Source organism: Crinia signifera, chromosome 3, assembly GCF_055691185.1.
Source record: "Crinia signifera chromosome 3, ASM5569118v1, whole genome shotgun sequence".
Taxonomy (NCBI): Eukaryota; Metazoa; Chordata; class Amphibia; order Anura; family Myobatrachidae; genus Crinia; species Crinia signifera.
In genome coordinates, this window is record NC_139219.1 from 73,651,211 (window position 1) to 73,675,792 (window position 24,582).

At 44.7% G+C, this 24,582-nt stretch overlaps 1 protein-coding gene across 1 annotated transcript in view; it reads right to left on the reverse strand.

Annotated features, from left to right (window-relative positions):
• MRPS5 (mitochondrial ribosomal protein S5) overlaps positions 1-24,582 on the reverse strand; it is a 115,017-nt gene that overhangs the window by 89,291 nt on the left and 1,144 nt on the right. Inside the window, exon 2 of the mRNA XM_083176010.1 lies at positions 3,806-3,943. Coding sequence (XP_083032136.1) covers positions 3,806-3,943 — 138 coding nt within the window. The remainder of the gene's footprint in view (positions 1-3,805; positions 3,944-24,582) is intronic.

Here is a 24,582-nt window from a genome sequence, read left to right on the forward strand (position 1 = left end):
GGAGAATATACAAACTCCACCCAATTAGGGTCATGGTGGGAATCAAACCCAGGACCTCAGTGATGTGAGGCAGCCTCTTTATCAGTTCTAAATCACTTTATCCTGTACAGAGGGCATTTATGATTACATTTCTGCAAAAAAAATGGCAAGATCAAACCATTGCACAAGGTGGCATACTGTACCATTATAATGTAGCATACCATTAACAATTTTGATCTGATCAGGTTTCTGATTTTTTTTTTGTTCTTTTTCTGTTCTGTATAAAATTTAATTTAGACAGTTTGTGATGGGGACTCACATTTCAATCTTATCTACCTTAAGAAAGAAATGTCAACTATACAAAACTGTTCAGTTGAAAAGGTTTCATTACTACTACTCCAGTATTGTGCAATTCAGTCAAATTCTAGCTAATCAAGAATTCCCTCCACCAGAGCTACAAAAATCAGCCTGTACTACGATCAATAGATAGTGCACAAATATTTTATTTAAAATATTTTGCACACCCTAAAAAATGTAATTGACCTCAACAAAAAATTCAATGTGCAACATGCACAATACAGTTACACCACCAATAATGCGGCACCCACAGTTCGGACAGTCCGACCCGGGTTCGGATTATCCATTTTGTCAGATCATGGTTGGCATTGGGCAGCCCCTTGGCAGTGCGTCCCCTTGCATCCACAGTCACCCGCAGTGTGTCTCACCCCCGCAGCAAGACTCCTTTGGACACGCACAGCAGCTCCTACCACACGGCAGCGCTGCTCACCTCCCACACTGCAGCGTGACTACCCCTCTCCCTGCAGCCTCACTAATCCCTACTAGTGGCCCTCTGAAACCTCCCACAGGCTACACCCACCGGCACCTGATGTATCCTTTAATAGAGGTTACGAACAATCAGGTGCCAGAAAATTGGTGGTGTACCTGTACTAGTTTGCAACAGGAAAGATATCTTTGTGAGTAAAACTAAGATTGTGTGCCATAATAGTTAGAACATGTTAATTCTTTAATACAGGCGTGGAAAACAAAAACATCAATGCTCAGCGTTTGGAATGGTAGGGAACGGGATTGAACTAGTTCGACCTCCACCACAACGCCTCACAGTAATTCAAACAGATAAGCCCACCCCACCACACACGTCATTAGTTGATGCAGCGGTGCTAATGTCACTGGATGTTGAAGTCTAGTTCTGTGATTTGCACTCTGTAGCGGGAAACGTGTATCCATATTAAAATACAATTGCCCACAAGCTGCAGGGACTTCTTTTTATCACATTCCCAGGAATGGCAGAGCCTGAGAAGCCCTGCAGTAGGAAGGAGGCTGGGAGCAATAGGTGAGAAAAAGCCCAGGAAACTGATAAAAACAAAAATATGACTGAATGTTTTTATCCATTTTCCTGGATTTTTGAGCAAATTGCTTTTTGTCATTTGCTCCCATACAGTACCAAATTTTCAGTCCAACCAACTAGTTGGATGGTTGCAGGAAAGTTAATCTAGTGTATAACCAGCATTAGACCCTGGAGTAATTATGAAAATGGATAAATGCCTCTGAGTAATATGCAGATCTCCCATCATTGGTGGTTCAGGAAATGGAACAATGTGCTACATGGGAAGAGGCGCAGAGATTTGTGACGTTACAGTTATCATTGTTATCACTCTATGATGCTCGGGGATCCTCCAGCACTGTGAATAGAAGTTGTGCGCATACTATTCACCTGCTGCTTTTCCACTGTGTGCTCCGTCAACTCTCCCTCCACTCCACCCAGCCTCCCACCACGGGACAGTCAGGAATATGGTAATATGTGATCAACAATGGGTAGGGAAACATTATATTTGTAACAAAGATACATGCACGGCACAAAACATAATACACAGGTGATAAACTACTGATAAATAAAAAGTAGAAAAAGAAGGAGGGATAGAAAAATTATATTTGTAGTACCCTTTTTTATCATAGGTCCAAATGTGCTCTACATATACTTTAAAATTAATACAAAGGACTAGTTGTGCAGAAACAATGAATATAATATAAGGGTACAACAGCCATTTTGGGTCTTAAAATCTGAATTCATTGAATCCAAAGATTATTCCTCACACACACACACACACACACACACACTGAGTAGGAGAGTTCATTGCTAAATCATCAGAACCAGTTACTGCTCATTCTACAGAAGAGAGTCCCGGGCGAGGCAGCCATCTTGGGTGCGCTACATAGGTTACAATGTGCAATAAGCAGAACATGAAATTAAAAAGTGACTAACAGGGGGATGCAGTTCAAATCCCAGCGGTCGGAATCCCGGCGTTCAAAATCCAGACGCCGGAATCCCAACCACCAAAACCCCGACACAGCGAGCCCGCAAGAGGGGGGGGGGGGGGGGGGAGGAGATCCACGTTCCCCCTTTGTGTGGATTTCGGTGTCTGGATTTTTGAATGCTGGGATTCCATATCAATCCCCTAACAGGATACCCACTGCAGAATGAGATATATGGTCTAACTCTGTAATCACATTATCCAACGTCTAATTTACAACAAATTTAAAAGTGTGGTGAAGAGATTTCAGTTGGATTGCCCATAATAAGATGGTTTTGGGTTCAGATTTGGACCTACGTATGTTACCCAACATTTGGTTAATTATTTACCCTTGAATGGGGCAATATTTGGTATCACTCCGGAAGGGTCTCTAATAGCACAGGGAGGTTAGGAAGTTACTTATAATATCTGTGGCAGCTAAAAAGTGCATTCTTCAAATGTGGATACAACCTAAAGCACCCCACTATCGCTCTTTTTTTACGAAGATATTCTATATTTTTAGATTGGAGTGGCTTAAGGCATCTTTGCAAAAAGAGAAATTTACTGAAAGGTTTTTCGAGACGAGGAAAAGCTACAAAGACACCTTGTCGGACTCTCAAAAAAATATGCGACTGCTTCAAAAATACCCTGTGGTATGAAACAAGAATATGTATAAGAGATCCCCCAATATTGGTTGCTACCGCATGTCCATAATTATACTGATTTGGCTGACAGTGTGACCATTTTCTGGGGAAGAATAGCGGTATGGGCATGGATCCAGGTGCATATTGGTCTTTAATTTTTCTTTATTATGTTACAGCAGATAGACACATGGATTGCTGACACCTCAGGGGTGAGGTGAGAACTATGGGCCGAGGTAATTGTTCCAGTGACACATTAAGCTGCTTCTGTATCATATCCGCTTCGAGCTCACGTGGTATGTAGTGTTCATTCTAGCACCCGCAATCTTTAAAAAACCCATGCAGTTCCTCTCCCCTGCCTGGGGTGTCGCTGTCTGCTGTAGTGCTTCTAGCACAGTGTGGTCTGTATATCAGCACTGATTTGCAAACCGGACCTGTGCTAGAAACACCACAGCAGACAGTGACACCCCAGGTAGGGAAGAGGAACTGCATGGGTTTTCAAAGATAGCGGGTGCTAGAATGAACACTAGTATGTGTAACGCGAGTTCGCCTACCTGTATGTAACCAAACATAAATTGTGCCTTAAGCTGAAAATTATTTGGGGATTTTTACAACTTTTTACATCCGAATTAAAATATTCTGATGATACAGACTCGATACAAATTTCGAGTGCCAATAATGTCGACCGTACATTTTTATCACTAGTGAATGGAGAGAATTGAAAAACATCCTTATGCACCGGACATATGAAGCATTTCTGTGTATAATTTTGATGGCCAAATAAACATTTAAAAATAGTCAGGTACATGAATTATCACTCCTACTGGCAAATGATTATGCTTCAAACTGTTTTCAATACTGAACAGAAAAACTCACATTTGTTGAAGAAACTGCTTGTGAACCTTGCTTGCTGAACGGTGACACTGTGAATAACAGGTCGGTAACATTCCTCCTGGGTAAGTTTAAGTCTGTTGTATTGACAGCTGCTCCTTACCTCCGTTACAGCGATCCCACCTGCGTAGTTATAAACATATCCGTCATTTATATGGCCTTTCATTCAAAAATAGATTAAAAAAAAATAAAAAATAAATACATTTTACAAACATGACTGGTAATATTCTGTATTAGATGGCAAGCATATACAATGAAAGGTATACCGAAAAGTGTGTCTGATGTTTAGAACGAAAAGGAATCTTATTTACAGCCTAAAAAAAACCAAATAAATCCCATCTTGCACTGTAACAGGCCCATATGCAGACAAATGGATAATGCATTCTAACAGTAGATTATAAGAATTTAACAATTCTCCCAAGCAATTCAAGGATCACAAGCCCAGTTTTCCTGTACAGCGGAAGGGATACACGTAATTGAAAATAAGAATGATCAGTGGACATAGAGCTGTGTGCAGAAGGTTCTGTCTGCAACACAGGGTAAATTGCATGTTTAACTCAACCTCTACAGTGTATAAAACATATTATGTACCTTATTAAGCGCGTTAATGAGCCATATATTGCAGCAATCCTTCTAGCCAAGTCATTCCTTCTGGCTTCACTGACACTATGGCAGCTCATGCAAGCATGTGCTGCTGTGTTCATCAGTGATTTTAGTAAATCCCAGCTTATCATCAGCTCCCAGGCAGTGATGTCACGGTGACATCACTGCCGAAATTGCACCCCATAATTCCATGCGATCAGTTCAAAAAGAGGGAAACTTAGTCCCAGTGAACGATATTTAAATGACATACACAATAACAACCCGTCATAACATTTTCATGTATACCGTCTAGTGTATACGCACTATATCATTAATGCATTCCTGCAGGTCATTCGCAAATGTCCTCTGTCATCTGTACATGTAGCTCAATCTGAGGATATTGTCATTGAAAACTGTATACTCCTTGATGTGGCCACTGATGGTACCAATTTCACTAGGTTGTGTGTGTCCAGGAGTCTAAGAGAGTTCAAGCTAAATCATGAACAACATTGTATTGCATATATTGTCGTCAAATTGGTAACCAGGTTTACACATTTGGAAAGTATTAGTAATGCCAAAGGTGTGGGGTATTTCTTTGGGAGGGATGTTTAAAAACAGAGGGTGATCCTAGGGGTGAGCCACTAGGGTAAAAAGGGGTTATACACCACAAATAGGTTGTATTTATACTAGGGTAGACCGTTCTACACATATATAGTGACAATTGGTGGGGGCTGTTTTACTAATATAGGGGGTAGGCCCTACGGACACTGGGGGGGGGGGGATGGGTTGTGCCATTGGGAATCTAATGATTGGGCTGGGGATTTGTTGTACAAGGTCTTCAAGTGTTGCACAATTGTATTGTAGATTAAAGTCACCGCTTAAAAAGCCTGTCAAAATGAGAGCCTAGTCCAGGCATGTCCAACGTTGGCCCTCCAGATGTTTTGAAACTACACATCCCAGCATGCTTTGCCACAGCTTTGCTATTACAGAATGCTAAAACTATTGCAAAGCATGCTGGGAAGTGTAGTTTCAAAACATCTGGAGGGCCAACGTTGGACATGCCTGGCCTAGTCCCTACCAACTCCTACCTCCAATCTCTGTCTTCCAAGGTTCTTCTCTCCATATCCAGCAAGTTTGAAACAGATCATTTTACTTTTACGGTTATGGAATAATTTGGTCCATCGAGGTTAGCCTTTTATATATAAAGATAGTTCAGAAAAGAACACAAAGTGGTTAATCCTATTAACCATGATGACAGTGCGAAAAATCCGGCGGACAGAATTTGTGCAAAAGTTTATAGCTGGCCTGCCCATAGGGTAGCAAGCACTTTTGAGAGAATTCAGTCGAAATCAGCCTGCAAAAGTTGCAAAATCAGGCACCATTGTCAGATTTTAGAAGCCATTGGAACGGCACATCGCAACCCAAAGTTTGAGCAAACAACAACAACAACAACAAGCAAGGGCAAGACAGAAACCATATCCAGAAAAATGCCAGCACATGGCTTATCCAATATAGCTATTCCAAAAGAGTGGTCAGTACAATTAAAAGGCGGATGTTTGTGGGGTGTGCGCTACATTCTGTGCGGTTATAGAATGATCACATACCAATGAGCAGTGTTAAATAGTACAGCTTCAACCATAGGTTAACTGGCAGGTGTACGCATCATGGGATTAACAGTGTCTAGGATGACAGTCAATAGGTCGACACCAAAATAATGCCATTGACAGAAGGTTGACACACGAAAAGGTTGCTGAGTTTTTCACTTTTTTGTGTCAATTTATACACCTATGCACACAGACACACAATCAGGGTATCGCTTCTCTTGCCATTCCCACTCAGAGTCCACTTGGATTGTAAAAGTACAAAAAAATTGTGAAAATTTTGAGACGTTGGGGCTCAATTAGCCCACAGTAATTAGCCCGCAGTAATTAGCCCGCAGTAAATTACCACAGGCAACTAAATCAACCCCCTCCCTCCCTGCACCAAAAGACAAAAAAAAAATAATAAGAAACTAAACTTAAACTAAAAACAAACCAATGTGTTTTGTAAGATAGTGTGAAAATACTCAGACCATATACTGCATACTATACTGATTTTCTGGATAATCCCAAATAAATTGCTCTCAAGGCTCACTTCTCATATTCTCACTTCTCACACATCATGATTCATTCGGATGATGCTTAGTGCAAATCTCACTATGCCCAGTACAGCTGCTTTTTAAATATGACGGAATATTGCTGTTCAAATGCACTGAATTTTACTAAAGGTCGTTTTAACCTTCAAACTCACCCCAGCTCCCACTGCACAACGGCAGCAGTTTAGAAGTGCTGCACGGATCCCTTGGACATGTGCAGCCTTCTTTATAGGATTTTGTTTAATACAGGAAAAAAAAATAGAAATGTAAAAGAAGATCCTCCATTTTTTTCCACTAGGTTTTATCCTGGGCATGCTGGCACTTGTGGTTTTCCAAGTGTCCAGGTGCCCTGACAGCCATTTGTTAGGCTAGATTACCCGGTTAGTATAGTAAAGCCCGGTGTTTAGTGGAAACCAATCCTTCCACCCTTAATCTGGTTGAATGGAGTGTGAGTGTGTGTGTGTGTGTTAAATTTCCTTATCTAAAAGTTGCATACACACTGAGCAATTTTCGCCTGTCCAAACAATTTTCCAGGGTAATACCAGCAGATGAGCGGCAATGGCCGCAAAGATGCAGGAGCGCGCATTACCGCTCATCGCTGGCCCGTGCACACTGGGAGGGTTTTGAGATGAAGGCAGTTCAAGTGACAAAACTGATCTGCTTTCAGCTCAAAATCACCCAGTGTGTATGGGCCTTTAAGGTGCAATCTTCAGAGTTCACGAGGATAACTGACATGCGGCAATGTATCAGTCGGTTCCCTGTCAGCAAACTAATGAATTAATGTCAATAAGGCATAAACTAGGAAAGAAATGTACCCAAACAAATGTTTCACACACATTTAACACCCACCCCCCCCACCCCACCCCACCAAAAAAAAAGACAAAAAAAAAGAAAAGAAAAATAAATGATTCCATTGAACACAAAACTAAACTGCAACATACTGTCAAATTCTCAGCCGACTTCTGAAGCAAATAAGACAAAAGAATCTATACACAAGACTTATTATGAATTATTGAGTCACCTATGTGACAAAATTACGGTGGCAGCTTTTCTACACTGTACAAAGTCAAAGTGAAGACAGCTCAACTCAGACATCAAGCTTAAATGTTCCACAGCTAACAAGAGACCAAATTACGTAGTGTTCATTCTAGCATCCGCTATCTTTGAAAACCCATGCAGTTCCTCTTCCCTGCCTGGGGTGTCACGGTCTTCTGTAGTGCTTCTAGCACAGTGTGGTCTGTATATCAGCACTGATATGCAAACCTGACCTGTGCTAGAAATACTACAGCAGACAGCGCCACCCCAGGCAGGGAACAGGAACTGCATGGGTTTTCAAAGATAGCGGATGCTAGAATGAACACTATTACCATATATGAGCATGTCATAGAGAGTAAGTATGAAACCTGCCAGAGAACCACTCATTTCTTCATACTGTACTTCACCCACTAGTTACAGACTCACCAGGTCTAATTGTCTACCCTGCAAAAAAAGCTGAATTATTTAGGCATTGTGTGCAAAAAGTAAAATATTGTTGGAAAGTTGATATAAACAGTGGCATGATTTTCAGCACAATCCGCTATAGGACTGATTCAGACCTGATCGCACAGGGCTAAATTCGGCCACTGTGCAATAATGTAGGCACACCCCAACCCCCCCCCCCCCCCCACACACACACACAAGATCGTGCCTTGCGAATAGTTTAGCTAGGGTTGCTAATGGATATGTAGGGGTGCACATTCATTCGTATCCGTGCAGCTAAATCATTCGATTTACACTCAACATCGTATGATTTTTCCTCTGGTCCTTGGTCTTCACAGCCGCTGCGTAGTCCAGGACTTACTCGGCAGCTGCTTCTTCCGGCCTGTTGCTGACATCATCCTCCCTCCCCTAGCAGGCTTTAGCACACCCTCATTTTCCCTGACGCTCCCAGCATTTTGTTGGGCGCACCCTTTTTTGCAGGCACGCCCATGAAATGGCCAGGATCCATCCCACACGACCACTTCCTGTCAATCACCATGCGTTTGGCTTCCAAATTGTAATATTTGCAAAAAGCTGAACGCCAATGCGCAGTAGCCCGATAATGGGCCAGTGTCTGAATTTAGGCCAGAACAATATGGTCTGAAGCATTGTGCTGAAAATCGCAGAGGAAAAAAAAAGGGAAAAGGTGTCTTTTTCCTCAACCTGTTTTTGCACAACTACCCAATTGCTCACATGCGATAATTCTCCATAGGGTTTATCATGAATATCTCTTCACCTACACTGAGCAGATTAAAGTTAGAGTAATCTCTATTTTTTGGGTGAATGCGGCCAAGCTCCTAAACTCCCGGCGGATGTGCCCAAGCTTGTGAATGTGCCCATATACACGATTGAGCAAACGCACCAAACACCCGAATCTATGAGCGCTCCCTAACACCGTGTGCGTGAACATGCCTGAACACCCGAATCCATGAGCCCCCAAACTCCCCAGAGCATCCAAGTGCGGGAACGCGCCAGAAAGCCAGAGTGCGCAAACAAGCCAAAACAACAGAATCCATTCAAGAACGAACTCACCCAAACACGCCCAAAAAACAGATCCTGTGAGCGCGGCCGCAGAACACCCAAACATCCGAATTCCTGAGTGCACAAACATGTCCAAACACCTGAGCATGCGAACGCTCCGGGGTGCACCAACTCCCAAATACCCAACCGTATGTATACAAGTGCCCGAATATCCATGCATCTGAACACGCGCTAGCATGCAAACTCCGGAATAGCCGTCCTCCATAGCTGCATCTTCTGATCAGCTCTGCAGCAGGTATATGATCAAAAGATCCAGCTAAAACAGCTGCGGGAGCGCGCATCAGATCACAATCGTTCGCAAACGATTTGAAGTAAAAATCAGCCGATTAGCAGCCCCTCAAAAAAAAAAAAAAAAAATCACTGTAGTGTGCGGGCACCTTAATACTAAACTGCAGCAAAGAACGGAAAGTCGGAATGCTGAGCACAATATAGGGTGAGGGGAACGCAGTGCAACTCACTCCCTCACTACTTTAACAAATTTCAGCGGCACAAGCTGGACCCAGCGTATTCTAAACAAAACAGCGCATGTGCCGAGAAAACAGCACAGCCATGCACATCAAAGAATCTGTGACTGTACTCACAGAGAATATGCAATGGTTTGTATCCTGAGGAGAAGGAGGGGATGGGGCGGGGATAACTCACTCCCATATCGGATGCAACTGATGATACATGCTGCCGATGGCACATGACAAACCAATGTCGACCTAAGTTAGGTCAACTTTTTTAATGTTTAGACCTATGGCCCGTCAACCAATAGTCAACCCTATGACCCATACCTGTAACACCTTCCTTACCAACACTTATTGATATCAGCAATACCGATACATATCTGCAAGACACCATCAAACAAACATTAAAAGGCCAAATACTGACACCCTATGGCCTATGGTGTTCAATAGCTATGATCTAATAAGTTTTGATTTTTATACTACGAAATGGAGGACACTTTACACTACAGACGAGTGCAATGTAGAGAACACTTAGGGCCTCCTTCATGTTCGTATGCACACGTAATTGCAATTTCTAGGGTATGGCGTTCACATGTGCCATCCCTCTGACTGTCGGCAAAACCCCACCACCCCGGTCCCCGGTGTGAATAAGACATCGACCGATCAACGTAAATCAGGCCCTTAGTGCTATGTGGTCCACTGGACAATAGAAAGTGTCAGAAATATTATATGGCGCTGTGCTGCCCTGTTGTAACAATTCACGTAAGTGTCACCCACACTTAAATTACTATACAAACAAAAAGAGATGTGAAATTGGTATACAATGAGGCGCAGAAGATACTTAGAAATATAGCAAGGTATGGTCTTCCTTTTTGCTAGTAGTATTCTTTTTCAGTGGTCGTGGGGTCGTTTTTGCCTGATGTCAATATTGATCCCCAAAAAAACAAAACAAATAAACAATTTTTACAATGTGTACAGTGTCCCAATAAATTATTCCATTGGAATATATGTGTATACAGTGTTCGCGAAAACCACCCAAAAAAGTGGGTCCCGGGGACCCTTCACTTCTAAAAATTGGGGTCCTACCTGACCTTTTCTGGGTCCCAACGGAATAAAGCCTCCTCTCGCCTTCTCCCCAGCATGGCACATGTGGGTCGGGGGGGGGGGGGGGGGGAGTATGAATTGGCCGACTCGCATAAAGATACATACAGTATACACTAGAAACTATATAAACCCGAAAAAAGGGACAGTGCGCGCCCAAAAAATTTAGGGCATGTTTTTTTACATGCACACACCGTTATGCCCAGTACACATTACAGCACACACCGTTATGCCCAGTACACATTACAGCACACACCGTTATGCCCAGTACACATTACAGCACACACCGTTATGCCCAGCACACGCCGTTATGCCCAGTACACATTACAGCACACGCCGTTATGCCCAGTACACATTACAGCACTACTGACCCCTCTATAGCCACCGCTACACTATGGATCCCTCTATACCCACCTCTACACTACTGACCCTACTATACCCACCGCTACACTATTGACCCTACTATACCCACCACTCCACTACGGACCCCTCTATACCCGCCGCTACACTATGGATCCCTCTATACCCACCTCTACACTACTGACCCTATTATACCCACCACTACACTACGGATCCCTCTATACCCACCACTACACTACGGATCCCTCTATACCCACCACTACACTACTGACCCCCTCTAATAAATCTCCCTATATATAATTTTCACTATCCTCCCAGTTCCCTACAGACAATCCCCTCCCCCTCTTCACCATTTCTGTATGAGACACCTGCAGGCCAGTAACTCACCATAAGCAGCTGTGCCCTCGTCGGCTCCTCAGTATTCTGGTCTTCTCTGCTCCCTGCATGTCCTCCCAGTGTCCTAATTCTGTTATCCGGACAGCGCTGCAGCATCGCCGCCATTTAGAGGTGCGGGATGCCAGGCAGCAACTGCAGGGCTCACTCCAGATGGAGTAGAAAATCAGCGGCTGCACAGTTGTATAGACGGGGGGGTGGGGTGGGGTGGGGGGGTGCGCTAGGGTGCCAGGATGAAGAACCAGGGGCTGCCACTGCTAGAGTCAGACGGAGCAGCGCAGAGGCAGCTGTTGAATGAAAAAGTTAAGAAGGGAAGGTGGAGCTGGGACAGACCTGTGGGAGATTAGGAGAGCGGAATAGTGTATGGCCCCTTGCTGCACCCGCTCTAGTGCCAGCTCCTGCTGCGGGCCAAGGCCAGCTTCGTAAGCGCCTGTCAGCTATTCCAGAGGGCATCCCTCCTCCCCCCTGCGGCGCTGACACGCCGTTCATTTCAAGGAGGTGAGCGGCATGTCAGCGCTGCAGGGGGGAGGAGGGATCTCAGCTGGAATAGCTGACAGCCGCTCACATACAAGGAGGTGAGCGGCATGTCAGCGCTGCAGGGCGGAGGAGGGTTCTCATCTGTAATAGCTAACAGCCGCTCACATACAAGGAGGTGAGCGGCATGTCAGCGCTGCAGGGGGGAGGAGGGATCTCACCTGGAATAGCTGACAGCCGCTCACATACGAGGAGGTGAGCGGCATGTCAGCGTGGCGTGGCAGGGGACGGACGGACTTGCTTTGTGGAATAGCTGACAGCCGCTCAAACCATAGGAGGTGAGCGGCATGTCAGCAGGGGGGGGGGAGACTTGCTCTGTGGAATAGCTGACAGCCGCTCAAACTCATAGGAGGTGAGCGGCATGTCAGACTTAAGGGGCGGGTGAGGGGGGAGTGACTGTCCACACGCTGCCGCGCTAGCAGTTTATACTGTCAGCAGGAGGAGACTTCTAGCGCGGCAGTGGCTAATAACTATGCAGGGCGCAGGGCGGGAATCGGCAGCTATGAAAGGGGCAGGGCGCAGCGCCCTGTGAAAAAAGCCTTGCGTGAACACTAAGAATCTGAATCTGCACAGCGCGTCCTCGGGGACCCCTTTAGTTTTGACAGCTGAGTCCCCGGGGACTGTTTTGGGGTAAAATACGCGCTATAGCGCGTTTTTGCGAACCCTGGTATATAGAGAGCAGAGTGGCGTGTGCGTACCAAACTCACGTTTGTATACGGCAATATAAACTTATAAAGGTATCTTTCTTGGTGATTTTCCGGAAAGTGTTTGCTTGAAGCAGAAGATTTTTTTCTTTCTTATTCAAGGTGTACTCGGAAAAAGGAAACAAAGAAGGTGCAATGTGTAGGTCTGTTGTGTAACAACAGGGTTTTTAAGATTGTGTGTGAGGGGCTTAATTGGCGTACCTCACTCACCCGAAAGTGAAGGAAAAAACATACATAAAGGTTTCTTTAGATAAAAGACGGGCGTACCCCAACTCACGATATTCAAGGTGTTATCCAGGCGCATAAAGGTATCTTTTTCTCCTCCTCAAGAAGTTATACAGGTATTTTTCAATTTATCTCGGAAAAAGGTTTGATAAACCAAATATCAGAATTTAATCATAACTCCACAATCAAAACTTAGAATAAGAAATAGGGTACTCTTTACCTATCACGGCGCCCATCGCGGGCATCGCGGGTACATTTATGTCTGGCCGCGACGCGACCGACGCGATGCCCGCGATTTCCCATTGAAACCCATGTTAAACATGGAAATCGCGTCGGTCGCGGCCGGCCATAAATGTGCACACGATGGCCGCGACGCGATGCCCACGATTTGCCATAGGAATCAATGTTAAAAGGCCCGATGGACACGATTTTCATGTTAAATGGCTGAATGGACCCGATTTTACCATAGCAAATCGTGGGCATCGCGTTGCGGCCATCGTGTGCACATTTATGGCCGGCCGCGACGCGACCGACGCGATGTCCATGTTTAACATGGTTTTCAATGGGAAATCGTGGACACGTCCGGGCATCTTTAGCCCGCATACGACGCGACCGACGCGATTTTTTACCTCACGATGCCCACGATCAAGATCGTGGGCGCCGTGCTAGGTAAAGAGTACCAGAAATAGTAATTGGTAGTGGGCGTACCCAGACTCACACTTCGTGTGTTGGGCAGTCCACTTATAAAGGTTTCTTTCAAATCCACCAAGATATGGGACTATTAGATTTTATCACCGTATGTCGTCCGGGGAACATATAAAGAAAGAGAGGTATATCCCCAATGTAGATATCTCCTTAATACATATAGGTATATATTTAACCAAGAAATCTTGGCGTACCTTACTCACCACTTTAGGTGGTAACGCCAAGCCTGTAGCGGTTTCTTTTTATCTTTCCAAAGTGACAAATGCCAAATAGACGAATATTTTTATAAAAGTATCAAAAAGGTTTTTAATCCAGTATATCCAAAAAAGACAGGAAAGCCCACCATGGGCTCGAAAAAAATAAAAACAATCCAATGTAACAATCCAATATAGCACCAAAGCGGTGTAAAAACACGATTTAAAAACAAAACAGAGCTAAGTCTGATACATACATCCGGGGGGGGGGGTTGTGTGGCTGTTCACTCCTCTCCAATTCATCAACGCGTTTCGGTCGTAAACCTTTCTCAAGATGTCTAATTGCAATTTGTAGGGTATGGCGTTCACATGTGCCATCCCTCTGACTGTCGGCAAAACCCCACCACCCCGGTCCCCGGTGTGAATACGACATCGACCGATCAACGTAAATCAGGCCCTTAGTGCTATGTGGTGACACGTCGTACTATCGATTACTACTAAAGACCGACACAACCAAGAGTTTAGATTGCAGCTGAAAAGCCAGTCCACTACGTTGGGAAGAGCGCAGTCACAGCAGTGCTGTGTAATGAAGCAGGAAATACATCCCTACATAAAGACAACCACAAACCATACTTTGCCTCACCTTCTAAGATGCCTGGCAGATGTTCCCATCACCACACCACTCCCACATGGACCATCCCCTTCAGAATCTACCAGAGGACACCATTCATATGCCATCACGTCTGCTACACACAAAAACTACCATCAAGCAGCGTTCCAGTATTATTACTTAGTGCTTTCTCCTGGGAGTACCCAGAAGTCCAGAAATGTAGAGCTCCATTTTTTTGGCAGCAAACATTCTTTGTAAATAAAAGGGAAAGTCAGCGAACGTTTGTCAATTTGTTTTTGGATCATTTGCAAATGTTTTAATATTCTTTATCAATTATGCAATTAAAAGAAAACAAAAAAAGCATTGAATAAACAACTTTATAGCCCAAGGGAACCTGAAGGCGAGCATGATTTGTGTTTATGGTAATTGCTTTATGTTAATACAGGATGAGCATAGAATTCAGTCTGCGCGCTCTGCAATGAAACACTCCGCAACTCAGGTATTTCATTTGTATATTTTCATAAAATCTATGAGATATAAACTATGTATTTTCTGCTAAGTATAACTTATTAGTGTCAGAGATCATCATTTTTACCATAAACATGGCTGACAGAAAAAAACACTCCACATGTTATGCAGATGGAGCAAATGTATGTGTGACTAGTTAAAAGCCCATCAAAATTACGGCTTCTGCAAAGTACTTTCACTTTGAGCTGTGACAGTTTTTGGTCCGCAAACTCTTCACGGCTCCCTCTCTCCGTATCCAGCAAGTTTGAAACAGATCAGTGTCCCTGCAAAAATTGCTTTTATGTTCTTTTATGACAATTTTACTTGCAACGTCTGATGTACTCCCATCCAAACAGTTGCAAGAAAAAGGTTGTAAATGATTACAATGGGCTGGGTTAAGGGCATACCAAAAAAAGAGGCGTGAGTACAGAACCTAAACAAAAGTGATCCATTTTTTACATGAGTATTGGCTGTGCAGAGAACAGCAGTCTATAAAGACGGAGTACGTGTCTACAGTCAGCCTGCAGGGTGACTATAGACAGATTTGGCAAACTGCTATAAAGACAGGGGAAAGAGTCTATAGTCAGACAGCAGGGTGACTATGGACAGATACGGCAAACTGACTGTAGACACTTTCCCCCGTCTTTATAGCAGTTTGCCGTATCTGTCCATAGTCACCCTGCCGGCTGACTGTAGGCGCTTTCCCCCGTCTTTAGAGCAGCCGGCAGGGTGAGTAGGGACAGATACGGCGACCTGCTATAAAGAGGGGGTGCATGTATTTTATGATTATTTCTTTAAATATACATGGGGAGAGGTGAACATTTCTTGTGCTGTAGGAGAGATCATGCAGCTACGGAACGCCCACATGGGCGTTCCAGCTTTGGCAGTATAATCGCAAGAACGGCCAGCATATCGATCGAACGTACACACTGCACTTTTGTTCCAATATGGGCCCGTCCTGTCGGATTAATATTAAACAGCACTGAACCGTCGACCGACCGAGTATGGACGGACAAGACCATTTTTGGCCGTTTATCGATCGTACAGCGGGAGGCGGGACAGTGTACACACCTATACAATTGAATGGCCGTTCGTCCCAGAACGGAAGAACGGCCCGACGATTGTATATATGTGTACCCAGCTTAAGCCATGTTTTTGGTGTTATCACATAATATGCACCATTATAAATATATAAACACCATTTTAAATCCTCCGAAAGTAACATATACTGTAGTAATTGCTGGAACTTTGCAACGAGCGACTAGCAAAACCTACAAACATTGTTCAGCATGACAAATGGCAACTTTAATTCATTGATTCTTCTTAAGGTTCTTGCTTTAGACATAATGCTTTAAAATCTGCAGTTCATGTTTCTGCATATGGTGTTTGAAAGCGTCCAGCACTGTGGAGACCAGATTAGAGATTTGAGAGCCACTTTTGCTTTACCCCAAAATAGACTACAATCCTAAAATAATTGCTTCATCACTTATCACTGCCACAGTGGCTTGCAAAAGAAGTGTCTTTAGACTTATACACTAATGGTCAAAAGTTGTGTGTTTTAATAAATTACATTTTCTTTTTATGTAAAATCAGTCCAATGTTTTAGAAGACATTTTTTACAGTATAAGTGCTGCTTTTTTTCTTTTTTCTCTTCAACAGAAGTCACGCTACTAAATAGGGCTTTAAAGTCTTACTACGGTATATTTATAATATGCAACTGCTTCTTTCGGTGCCTATTGGATACGGTACAATATGCTTCAGATAGCGAAAACAGTTCGCATTTATGCACGGGGCCTACAAGGTCTATTCCACACTAATAGGCAATATTCTAAAACAATTATTCCAAAAATTAAATAAAAAGTTATATTAAAAAGCGCATAACTTAGTTTAAAAAAAAATGAATAATAGGTCTAGCTTCTGCTACTTCCCTACTCTAAATAAAAATAATGAAACCAATAAAACTAGAGAAAAGGAAAGTATTTTGATCAAGTCAAAATTGATAAGTGATGTCTGGTCATAAAGAACCCGTTTCATTTAGGGGTTAATTAGCAACGCAATATGCAGGATTTAGTGGCGCGTTAAGAAAATAATGAAGTAATTTCTCAGTAAAACCACTGGACAAATCCAGCAGAACATCTGGAAGCGCTAAGGACAAGTTTGCTGCACACAGCCAGAGCCCAGCATAACCACACGTGTGAACAACATGTGCAAGATGCAGACTCTCAAGCAATTAATGAAAACCGTATGTACTTCCAAATTAGGGTCATTCTATTGTAACTGCTTTTGGAGAATAACTTTGTATGCTTCAGTCATTTTAATTTGAAAACTATGGGATGTACAAAAGTAAAGCAAAGGAACTATCATGGACTTTGGAAACCCTAAAATTGCCTCCACATTGATAAAAAAGAGCTGTAACGGACGCAACAGAAAATATCAATACAATCTTTTTTTTAAATGAGGTCACAAGAAATTTTCACTTAATGAATAATTGTCTCTTGTAGGTGTATTTAGCAATCAGATTCAATTATCTTATAGAACCTTGATGACTAACCTTTACACTCTAGCTGTTGTTGAACTACACATCCCAGCATGCTCTGCATCAGATTTAGCATAACTGTAGCAGTGCATGCTGGGATGTGTACTTCAACAACAGCTGGAGTGTCAAGGTAAGCCATCAAGGTTCTAGAACAGCGGTGGCCAACCCGCGGCTCGCGAGCCGCATGCGGCTCGCCTGTCACGGAGCTGCGGCTCCCGAAATCACTCCCCCACCATACAGGGACTGTGTCTGTCAGCAGCTCCCTGCGCACACCGCCCTCTGTCCTCTGTCCTCACCCCAGATTCCCTTAAACCCCCCGCTCCTTGTAGCCCTCACCGCTACCTGCTGTCGCGGTACAGTTTCCAAATCAACCGGCATGCTGCGTCCTGTGCGGCCTGACGTCACGGCGCCTCAGACTCCACGCCGCCATGTTAAGTTGGGCTGTGTTCTCCCTACTATAACTGAGGGTAATTACACGCGCACTGGCCTGGCAGCAGAGAGGGAAATGCTGACTGTGCTGGTGGGGAATGTCAACGTAGTGATGTGAGAAAGAACTATCTGGCCACTAAGGTCAGATATGATAGTCGGGATCTGATGGAGTTTCAGAAGTTCCAGGTAAATTCTAAAAAAGGAGAAGCGAGATCCACCATGTTATAAATTAATTTATAAAGATAGTCCAATAATATATATATATATATATCTATATATCGATAGATAGATAGATAGGATATATATATATATATATATATATATATATATATATATATATATATAGATATATAGATATATAGATATATAGATATATATATATCTATATATAGATATATATTGGGATATTGGGTTGCATAGATAGATAGCATATTTGGCAGGACAACTCAAATGGAGGGAGCGCCGGACATATAAAAATGGGGCGTGGCCATTTTTGCATAGTATCGGCTCTTTGTTTTACCATAAAAAAAAATTTGGCTCATTGCCTCTGATTGGTTGGCCACCCCTGTTCTAGAAGGTACAAAATAATGAGAAGTAGAATCTGATTGGTTGCCCATAGCAACATCCCATCTGAAATATAACTCCCATCTGAGTAAATAAACCCCTTTATATTCAACATTGACAATGGTCTTGTTAAAGTTTTGAAATAATAATAATAATAATAATAATAATAACACATAAATTCAACATTTTTATTATTATCCGATTATTTTTAACTGATGTAAAATTTTCATGAATTGAACCAAAAATACCCCTTTCAGATTGCAATTAATTGCTGGGTTCATGCCGGTTTGATACGGTAATTAGGTACAATCTGAAAGGCTTTACGAAGTCCAACAATCTTGCATTACGAACTGGTAAAAAAGAAGGGATCTTACCGGTTCGTTACCAGGTTGCTGTGCAGTGTGAAAGGGTTAACCGTGTCGCATGGCCCAGTTCCCATTCACGCTGATGGAGGATGCAGTGCTTGGAGCAGCACCAGCCACAAGTGGAGCCTCTGCCCACGCTCAGCCCCCTATGACGCTAGTGAACCGGCAATATTGCCAGGTCACTGGAGGATATGGAGTGAGAAAAATGCAGAGTCACACCGGGGCTGAACTGTTTCGATGTCCCGATGGGACTTCGAAAAATCTTTGCGATCTGAAAGCACTATTAGGGTGAATGCACACATGTATGAAGCCAACATTTTCATTTTGCATATGCCAGGATCCCATTGAAAGAAAATCAAATGAAACAGAATGCAGCTCCAATGGGACTTTAAACAAATATTGCAGAAAAATGGTGCCTACCGTAGCACAAGTTTATACCTGCTCAGCTCGCTCCAGGGTGCTTCAACCAATGCTCTACCATCTAAAATGTACCATGGAAGTGTGCAAGATGTTTGGGGTGTGGACAGAGATGGCTGGGATCCAATGGTCATGAAATACTGTGTGCATGACCTCAGAAGTGTACGCAGTTGCATTCACAGCTACAATTTAGTTTACAGTGTACTTGCAGAAATATACCAGTGATTCAGCTGCCATCTTGTACACAGAGATGCCCACTGATGGCATCTAACATCTGCCCCTGAGTACACAAGCGGAAACATCAGATACACAATGGTCAGGCCATCAGACTTCTGAACAACCCTATGCTGTCACCAATAGAGTACCACCCCCAAGGCGCCGGGCCTCTCCAGCTGTGAGAAAATATGCAATCTGCCCAGAAAAAGGTCCAACACACTTGCCTATTTGTAGCCGTTTCCAATACCTTCCCAAAGGCTGACCACTCATTTCGCAAATTAATCCTTTGTGTGCAAGCTATCGCTATTAAATTGCCATTGCATAGTGGCTTTGGCATATGAACAGTGGCATAAAATCACTCCAATGCATCTGACATTGATATTGCTCGCACTTGTGAATCAGGCCCTAATTAACTACTTGCATAAAGAACTAGTAAGTGAAAATAATAAAATTGTGGTTCCAAAGTTAATAGCTGTACTATCACATATCTCAAGAACCATATAAAAATAAGCTTCAGCTGAAAAATCGGTACTTATGTAGTAGACGGGCGCCCAATTTGCATACGTACGGTAACTTAGGAAAATCGCATTGCATGGGCCATTTTAAGGGCGATGCGATCTGATTTTCCTATGTAATTTATTCACTGCTCTGTTAGCCACGGGGGATCGCATCGCATCTCCCGCAAAATCGCATGCGATTTTAGAGGGTGTACGATGCCATTACATTAGCTATACAATAATATCATTGTATGACATACAATGATGTTTTAGGTACCCCCCCCCCCCCCCACTATCCACGCCACCCCAAAGCGTGGCGAGCACAGCGTGCCCCGCGAGGGGCGGCGGAACGTGTCCTCTGACCTTTTCATACCCCCCACTATACACGTCATCGTGGAGATGAGATGAGATCTCCTATATATTTGGCTACATCTGTCACTCAAAGTGGGTGTCTGTGTCTATAACACTCTGTTCCTGGACTTTCCTCTTAATGTGTGATTGCCTTCATCTGTGCTGAACACCTTTCTGAGAAATTAACCTGTTTAAAACAGGTGATGGCAATCATACATTAAGGGGAAGTCTAGAAACAGAGCATTGTGTGGAGAGGGTCATGTTGGGAGGTATGTGACAGAGAACCAGCCCAGTGAGCCCACAGACAGTGCCAGACACCCACTGCCTTCCCATGTTGCCCAGCACTGCTACTCCACAGCCACCAGGTGAGCGCCCCCCTCCCGCGATTTGCGGCAAAACCTCCTCCACCCGCGCGCCCCCCCCCCCCTCCCGCAATTCGCGGCAAAAACACCCGCTCCCCCACGACCCCCCCTACCGCGATTCGCAGCAAAAACACCCCCGCGACCCCCCCTCCCGCGATTCGCTGCAAAAAGAACCCCCCCACGACCCCTCCCGCAATTCGCGGCATAACCACCACCCCGCAACCCCCCCCCTCCCGCGAATCGCGGCAAACCCTCCCCCGTGACACCCCCCCCCCCCCGATTCGCGGAAAAAAACACCCCCACCGCGACCTCCCTCCCGCGATTCGCGGCACCCCCTTCCCCCTAAATTCGCAGCAGCCCCAGGATTAAATGGCACATGCAAAACACTGACATGGCTATGGTCGACAATGAAAAAGGTTGACATGAGTTTTTGAAGATTTATTTTTAATTTTTTTAATTTTTTCATATTCATTGTCATGTGTCGACATGGACACCAATGAAGTGGCACACTTATGTCAACATTTACATGTGTTGACCTTTCTGTGTTGATTTTTTTCTTGTGGCGATTCGCGTCACACCCCCCGCAACCCCCCCTCCGGCGATTCGCGGCACCCCCCCGCGACCCCCCCCCCTCCCGCAATTCACGGCGACCCCCCACCGGAACCCCCATGAACCCCGCTCTCCCGCGATTCGCGGCACCCACCCCCCGCAACCCCCCCCCCTCCCGCAAATCGCGGCACCCCCCGCGATTCGCGGCAGCCCCAGGATTAAATGGCACATGGAAAACACTGACATGGCTATGGTCGACAATGAAAAAGGTTGACATGAGTTTTTGAATATTTTTTTTTCATTTTTTGAATATTTTCATATTCATTCTCATGTGTCGACATGGACACCAATGAAGTGCCACACTTATATCAACATTTACATGTGTTGACCTTTCTGTGTTGATTTTTTCTTGTGGCGATTTGCGTCACACCCCCCCCACCCCCCCCCCACAACCCCCACTCCCGCGATTCACGGCACACACACACCTCCCCCGCGATTCTCGGCACCCCACCCCGTGACCCCCCCTCCCGTGATTCACGGCACACCCCCGCGACCCCCCCTCCCATGATTCGCCGCAACCCCCGCCCCGTAACCCCCCTCCCGCGATTCGCGGCACCCACCCCCGCGACCCCCCCTCCCGCAATTCGCGGCACCCCCCCGCGATTCGCGGCAGCTCCAGAATTAAATTGCACATGGAAAACACTGACATGGCTATGGTCGACAATGAAAAAGGTTGACATGAGTTTTTGAAGTTTTTTTTTTCATTTTTTTAATGTTTTCATATTCATTCTCATGTGTCGACATGGACACCAATGAAGTGCCACACTTATGTCAACATTTACATGTGTTGACCTTTCTGTGTTGATTTTTTCTTGTGGCGATTCGCGTCACACCCCCCCACCCCCCACTCCCGCGATTCACGGCACACACACACCCCCCCGCGATTCTCGGCACCCCACCCCGTGACCCCCCCTCCCGAGATTCACGGCACACCCCCCGCGACCCCCCCTACCATGATTCGCCGCAACCCCCGCCCCCGTAACCCCCCTCCCGCGATTCTCTGCAATCCCTCCCGCGATTCGCAGCATCCACCCCCCCACAACCCCTCCTCCTGCAATTCGTGGCACCCCCCGCGACCCCCCCTCCTGCAATTCGCGGCACCCTCCGCGACCCCCCCTCCCGCGATTCGCGGACACCTAAGTTGCAATACAGGGCATCTTTCATACAATTCTAACCATATTTCTCATATACAAACGTTCACAAATTAAGGGGGCGCAGCCCCTTACGACGGTGTGAAGAGCGCCCGTAGGGCGCGATGAATCACCTAGTATATATATATATATATATATATATATATATATATATATATATATATATATATAAAATTTTATTGGCAGCGAGCCAAAAGTGTGGCGAGCGCAGCGAGTATGGGTATGAAAAGGGTCGGCGGACACGTTCCGACCGCCGCTCACCACGCTTCGGGGTGGCGTGGATAGTGGGGGGGTGCCTTAAAACCTCATTGTATGTCATACAATGATATTATTGTATAGCAAATGTCATGGCATCCTACACCATATAAAATCGCATGCGATTCTGCGGGAGGTGCAATGCGATCCCCCGGGGCTAAGATAACAGTGAATAAATTACATATGAAAATCGCATTGCGCGGCCCTTAAAATTGCCAATGTGATGCGATGCGATTTTCCTACGCAGAATAGTAAATGATGGGAGTTCGATTTCAGATGGGATGTTGCTATGGGCAATCAGATTATATTATCTTCTAGAAGGTGCTATATAAATATCTATATTCTAATTGATTGCCCATAGCTATCGAAGATAGGATGTTTCCCCTCACAACCGATCAGATTCTACTTCTTATTTATTTAAAATCTTCTAGAAGATAATAGACTGAATCTGATTGGTTACTCTGGGCAACATCCCATATTCAATAGAACTCCCATCTTTTTATTTATTAATACTCCGAATGGAGTGGAGATGCCTGCACACACCTGCATCCTCCCCCATACAGCAGAGTTCAGGGAAACATCCTCTCTGATCCAGAACGGGCTCCTCCATGCAGTCAATGGGGGTGTGTGGCGATAGCTGAGACCTCCCACACTGAAGTGTCTGCTGACGATCACAGTATCCAGAGGAGGACCCACCACTGGATACTCCTCGTTGTAGAAAGTGCCAGTGTCAGCGGAGGAGCAGTCTGGCTACGTGTGGGTCTCCCACAGTAGCAGCAGGAGCTCCATGGTCCCTGTGATTACTGCAATTTATCTCCATGGTTGTGGGATTCCACTGTCATATGGCAGAAAGCTGTCACTGGTGAATATTATCCCCACTTAGCATCGGTGCTGTGCTCACATCTGTACAGGGATCGCATGCTTATAGACGATGGTGTCACTTGTCATTTTCGAGCCGTATAGTGGGCCAGATGTATCAAGCTTCACAAAGTGATAAAATGGAGAGTGATAAACAACTCCTACCGGTCATGTTACAGACTGGGTTTGAAAAATGACAGGTAGGAGCTGATTGTTTATCACTTTCCATTTTATCACTTTGTGAAGCTTGATACATCTGGCCCTATGAGAGATAAAATGGCAAATTTAGGATTTGAAGGTTTTTTTTCGCAATTTCCGTGGAATGACAGTGACATTTGTAAAACCCATTCATAGCAAGCATGACAAAACTACCAGTTGGCCAGGATCGCAAGGGGATCCAAGCAGCTCAGTCACCCAAAAATGTAAAACCCTTGGGGAGCAGCAGCTAATCAGAGAAGAACCTTCACTAACTTCCTCAGCTTGCCTTTCATGCTGAGGTCCATCACAGCCCAAAAGGTCACACTATTAATTTTGCAACACAGCCTTTGCAGTACCAGCTTTGAACTTCACTGAACCCAGACCATCCACAATGAAGATGCAACCTTTGGATGTGTCGCTTAACACCGCAACCAATGTTTGTCATTTTGGGGGCATGTCCAGCACACCACGAGCAGCTTGGTAGACCCTGGCTCCCCCTTCCTGAACTGATATTCTGTGCAATCACCAGCTGCTTTGATCACTGGCTCTTCTCCTGACCCCCCTGTCCCCCACAGGACACTGTGGCCAAACATTGGGATAGCTTCCACTTAATCTGGACAGTTGAGAGGTACGGGAATAGTAACCAATTGTGAACAAAGGGAGCGAGCCACCATGCCCAAAGCGTGGTGCGCGAAGCTAGCCAGTGAGTTAGGGGCAGATTTATTAAGCTTGGAGAAGAGATAAACTGGAGATAAAGCACCAGCCAATCAGCTGTGTTTGAAAAAGACAGTTGGGAGTTGATTGGCTGGTGCTTTATCTCCTTTTACCTTTTCTCCGCTTTATCTCCAGTTTATCTCTTCTCCAAGCTTAATAAATCTGCCCCTGAGGGTCTTGAAG